This window comes from Apium graveolens, chromosome 8, assembly GCF_009905375.1.
Source record: "Apium graveolens cultivar Ventura chromosome 8, ASM990537v1, whole genome shotgun sequence".
NCBI classification, from domain to species: domain Eukaryota; kingdom Viridiplantae; phylum Streptophyta; class Magnoliopsida; order Apiales; family Apiaceae; genus Apium; species Apium graveolens.
The window spans coordinates 24,112,213-24,117,901 of NC_133654.1; the positions used below are offsets into that span (position 1 = coordinate 24,112,213).

The 5,689-nt window shown below is 47.3% G+C and overlaps 1 protein-coding gene across 1 annotated transcript; it reads left to right on the forward strand.

The window, feature by feature from the left end:
* Window positions 1-1,508: 1,508 nt before the first annotated feature.
* Window positions 1,509-2,378, forward strand: LOC141679408 (uncharacterized). The gene is made up of 2 exons (XM_074485910.1): window positions 1,509-1,803; window positions 1,990-2,378. The coding sequence occupies exons 1-2, from the start codon at window positions 1,509-1,511 to the stop codon at window positions 2,376-2,378; spliced, it is 684 nt and encodes a 227-aa protein (XP_074342011.1).
* The last annotated feature ends 3,311 nt before the right edge of the window (window positions 2,379-5,689 follow it).

Sequence of the window (5,689 nt, forward strand, 5' to 3'; positions counted from 1 at the left end):
GGGTGAAGGACGTCCAAAGCTTAACGGGGTGAGTGGTTGCCTTAAACCGCTTCATCTCAAAGTCCTCCGACAAATGCCAGGAGTTCTTCAAAGCGATTAAAGGAGTAGGGAGGAATTTTGAGTGGACAGAAAAGTGTGAAGAAACCTTTCATAAAATAAAGAAGCATCTCAGCATCCCTCCAATGTTGTCCAACCCAAAGGAAGGTGAGACCCTGGTCCTATACTTGGTCATCTCTGACTTTGCAATAAGTGCGATATTGGTTCGAGAGGAGAATGATATCCAGCTCCGGGTATATTATGTGAGTAAAATGCTGGCCGATGCGGAGACTCGGTACAAGAGCCTCGAGAAATTAGCATATGCTCTGATCCTGGCCTCCTGAAAGCTCAGGCCCTATTTTCAGGCGCACAGGGTAGAAGTGCGAACCTCATATTCCCTCAGGCAAGTAATGCACAAACCAGAGTCTTCTGGTCGAATACTGAAGTGGATGGTTGAGCTCGGCCAATTCTAGGGTGGATTATAAGCCAAGGAACGCAATCAAAGGCCAAGCCCTGACCGATTTTGTGCTAGAATTTCCTCCACATCAAGAAGTAGAGCCGGGAGCCCTTGTTGTCATACCTAGCACAGAAGAGGTCGGGATGGAAGGCCAAAATAGTGCCCTATGGTGGAACCTATTTGTGGAAGGGACCTCTAATGGGGATGGTGCAGGAGCTGGAATTGAGTTAATCAGCCCGGAGGCGCACAAGATCAGACGCGCGACCCATCTGACCTTTCATGCAACCAACAATGATGCTAAATATGAGGCCCTAATCAACGGTCTCAAGCTAGCTTTAGAAATGAAGGTGGAGAATTTGAATATATTTAGTGGCTCCATGATTGTGGTATATCAGATAAATAGGGGGTATCAAGCTAAGGGGCCGAGAACGGAGCTTTACCTGAAGTGTGCGCAGAGGATAATCGTGAGGTTCAACGAGGTGAGGCTGGAACTAATCCCGTGCGGGCAGAATGAAGGTGCAAATGAGCTAGCTAAGCTCGGCTCACACCGCGAGGCCACTCTGCTAGGGGTCGTGCCCCTTGATATATAGAGGCATCCTAGTGTGCCTGAGCACGAGGTGGGTAGCCTCAGTGATAACCTCGACCCCACGTGGATGAAACCTATATTAGCCTACATAAAATAAGGTTCACTTCTGGACGAAAAGAATGAGGCAAGGAGGATAAGATACAAAGCAGCTCGCTATGTGATATACGAAGGGGTCCTAAACAGAAGAGAGTTCAGTATGCCTCTCCTCAAGTGCATAGATGGGGATGAATGCAATTATATCATAAGGGAAGTACACGAGGGCATTTGTGGTAATCAGTCGGGGGGTAGCTCTCTAGCTCAGAAAATCCTCCGCCAAGGTTACTATTGGCCAACGCTGAAAAAGACGCCTTCGAATTCTCCCGAGCTTGTGATAAGTGTCAGCAATATGTCAATTATTATAACATCCCCGTGGCCCCTCTCACATCCTTCATGAGCCCTTGGCCCTTCGCTATATGGGGAATTGTTCTAATTGGAGAACTCCCGAAGGCCAAGGGAGGAGTCAAGTATGCTGTTGTTGCGGTAGATTACATCACTAAGTGGGCAGAGGCCGAGCCTCTAGCCACTATTATAGAAAAGAAGCTCAAGGAATTTGTGCATAGGACTATTATGTGTCGCTATGGCATCCCTTACAAATTGATATCTGACAACGGGAAACCATTCGATAGTAAGGAAATGAGAGAATTTTGTGAGCAGCTGGGGATTCAGAAGAGTTTTAGTGCAGTTTGTCACCCCCAAAGCAACGGGAAGATGGAGGCTGTTAATAAAATCATTAAGCACACCTTGAAGGCAAAGCTTGAAGAGAAGAAAGGAACATGGCCGGAGGAGCTCACCCAGGTCCTGTGGTCTTATAACACGACTCCCTGAACTACAACTGGAGAGACCCCTTTTTCTCTGGTGTATGGGTGTGAAGCTATGGTGCCCGTTGAAGTAGGGGCAGGATCTTTTCTAAGGGACAACTATGACTCAGAGGCAAATGAGGTCAACCATCAACTCTATTTGGACATGATCGAAGAAACTCGGGAAGATGCTCAGATCAAGATGGCAACATATCAACAGAGGACAACTAGGCACTACTACAGTAAGGTTCGAGCCCGGACTTTTAAGGAGGGAGATTTGGTTGTGCGCCGGGTTATGCCAAACACCAAGGTGGTGAGCCACAGAGTCTTTGGGGCAAATTGGGAAGGCCCCTACAAGATAAAATCAGTGCTTTGGGAGGGAACCTACCACCTCAATGATATGCAAGACAACTTGATCTCGAGAGCCTGGAATGCGGAACACCTCTGCAAGTATTATCAGTAATATTATTCTTCTCATACTTAATATTATCTTAAAATATTCCTAAGTCTCGGGGGTAGTGCCATATAGGTGCCTCCTTGAGATCACAAACATGTACTCCTTTCACTTTCCATTATCTATGAATAAGCGATTGATATCTATTTGTGCCCTTGATAATTTAACTCATGTTAATAAATTAAAATACCTAGCAGGGGAGCCCATGCGAGGACAAAATAGTTATTTTATTAACATGTTAAAATCACAAGTTAATCCGGGCCCCGGCCCGCTTCACAACAAATCTATGAAACGAGCTGGGCCTCGGCCTTCTTGGAAAAGTACTTAGCACAAAATGGATTAAAGATGAAGATAAAACTATGAAAATAGTGAGAGGCGCCCACAAACCCCTTAACTAACTTAAACCTTAGAGTCGAGCTTTATATTGGTCTGGCTAAGGGCTCGCATTTCTCGAGCCTTAGACAGCTGACGGTAATACACCTCGGCTGCGGCCCGTTTCAGTGCGTCCTGGTTGGCCTCGAGAGAAGAAGAGGACCAATTCTTCACATCCTGGTCACTGATGTGAGCTTGATCGAGCCGGCCAAATGTGGTCGCGACCGTGTTGATAGAAGAAGAAGTGGGGAGAGGGGCATCAGATGGAGCAGCCTTTTTCGGGTCTGGCTCGACAGTTTTTCCCTCTTTGTGGCCTCGATGCCTTTTCAGCCGAGGAGAAGGCCCTAAGCCTCTGAGATGTTCAGTCAGAGTAGTCATGCGGGCTGGAGGGTTAGCCTGAGAGGGAGCCGCTATGGTCGCAGCCGCGGGCTGAACTGGGCCTGAGGCCGCATCTTGCTCTGCCTCTTCCATAAAGGGGATAGGGGAGATGGCCATTTCTGAAAAGAAGATAATAAAGTAATACATTAGTCACAATGGAGAGAAGAGAAGCGAGCAGATAATAAATGCAGGAAATTAAAATGCAATATAAAGTAAGATACATGCATGAAATATAAATATGCGAGCAGATATGCTCGCACGTGCGGGCCCGAGGTTCTTACCCTTTCTGGCCCTCTTCTTAGATTTCTTCTTTTGAGGAGTCAGCCTCACTCCCTCCTTCAAAAACCCACACGCGACCAAATTTGAGGTCGTTATGAGTTTTCTGATATCCCTGTCCACCTTGGGATGTTCCAGAAGGCTATCCGCGTTTATTTTATCCTTTCCAGCAAGGACAGTGCGAGGCGGGGTGGCTGGAGATGAGTAAAAAATATTTTTTATTAAAAGAAGAACTATTGTGAAGGAAAGAAGAGCGTCCAGGAAGGACTTACATGGATTATAATAGAAGTGGGTCTGGACTCGAGGCACTTCGTGGATATGAAAGTAGGGGCTCTTCCACTTCCCTGAGTTGCTCGGCCCGTTGTGGATGAGGTTCTTTTTGTTGAAGCATGGCTAGACAAAAAGGTAGAAATACCCAAAGTCGTTGGGAGAATGCTTTAAATTTAGGAAGTAGCCCAGTTGCCTCGCAGTTAGGGGAGGAAACCCATATTTTTGGTATATGATGTACAATGCGAGGGCGGCCCGGTACCCATTTGGATTGATCTGAAGGGGTGCGAGCTGGTAGTACTCGCAAACATCTTTGATGAAGGGATGAAGGGGAGAGGAGATTCCTAGCCTTAGCAGGAAGGTGGACAAGACCATGCGAGGCACCCTGCCTCCATTTTACGAATGGTTGAACCTATAACATCTCATGTGAGGCAGAGGCAAAGCAACATGACCCTCGAGCTGGAACTGCTCGATGTGCTCAGCCAGGAGTTTCTGAGTAAGCGAGGTGGGCAGATCGCGACAAGCGAGCACCTTAACCTCCTCGGCTGCAGTTGAGCGCTCCTCCCCATCAGGGATGATCAGCTTCTTAAAAATAATTTCACCCTCAAGCTCGGGCTGGGCACGAGGCACATAAAGCTCAGGAGAGGCCGCAGTAACATAGTTATAATTGTAGATCTTATACTGACTAGTAACATCTGCCACCTTCTCGCTTTGAGTGGAGCCATAAGATCAATGCGAGTTGTCTTCTTCATCCTCGAGCCCCAAGATGGGATATTCTGCGGCTACATGTTCCTTCCCTTTCTTGGTGTCATAATAGGCACTCCCCAGGTCGCTGTTAGTAGACTCCGAGTCGACCTGAATGGGGTCGAGGTCATTGGCTGTAGCTTACCTAAGGAGGGTCGCCCTCTCTTCAATCATTTATCTTAAAAACTCCTCAGCTCGTTCTTTGTCCAAAGGAGCGGGCTCGCGGTTTAAAAGTTCCTCCACCCCAAGGGAAGCTGCTATATTGGAGAGGTCCACGGGCCTGTTTCACCAATCATAAATATTCTTCTCCCTGGTGTAGTCTTCAGGATTAGGGTCGAGGTGAATATCCAGCAAGCCGGAGCCAGCTGCTCGCATCGAGTTCTCAACTCTAGCAATGTTCAAGGCCCCTTGAGGGGTGATAGCAGAATCAGGAGAAATAGGTTGGCTGAGAAGGCCAGAGAGGGAAGTCAGCTCACGTTGGAAGTCCTTTGAACCTCGCTGCTCGGGTGGATATTGATTTAATGGAGACGGAGTGGCTAAAAAGCGAGACGATCCGTAAGAGCGGGCTGAAGACGCACTCGATATCTGTAAAAGATGGTGAGAATTAGTGTGTGGCCCTTAAAAGAAAGTAAAAACAAGTATGGGGTTGCACCTAAGTGTCCTCACATCTCACACGGGATCACACCTAATTATCTAAATGAGCAGACGGGCTCGCATCGCATGTCATGATTGTGTGTGGGCTCACATCGAACAGGTGGTGTGTGCTCGCATGGTACATATGAACAAACATGAATAAATATGGATGATTAAGGATCAAAGGGGTACCTGTAGGTGAAGTGTAGGATGATCCTGATGAATCTGTTCCCGGGAAATATTGCCGCCGGTAGACTGTTCTTGTGGTGATGATGGTTTTCGCTGTGGCAGATCCTTGAGCAAAATGAGCAGCAATTCGAGAAGTATTCTTGAAAATGTGAGAAATAAATTGAAATCCCACTTATTTATGGGGATAAGAGAGAGAAAGGACAAGGGACGCGTGTCACCATCTCAAGAGATGACACGAATCCCTACACCAGCTGTCCAACAGTTGTCCTGTGCTCAAATACATGATTGTTGAAAGAAATGCGAGGTGGGGCGCCCGAGGTAATTTGGTGTGACCTCGTGGGCTCGCACCTGCGGGGAAATAAAAAGATAATGTTAAAAAAATTCCTAGCCTCAAGACGCGAACAAGAATTTTGGGGGGTAGTTGTTATGCCCGCTTTCGGTCATTGGCCCTAAACAGGTCC

Bases quoted from the DNA above. Each gene is read 5' to 3' on its own strand.
- LOC141679408 (XM_074485910.1), top strand. From the start codon at position 1,509: ATGAGCCCTTGGCCCTTCGCTATATGGGGAATTGTTCTAATTGGAGAA. The intron at 1,804-1,989 runs GTCACCCCCAAA...ATGGGTGTGAAG, and splicing joins GAAGAGTTTTAGTGCAGTTT to CTATGGTGCCCGTTGAAGTA.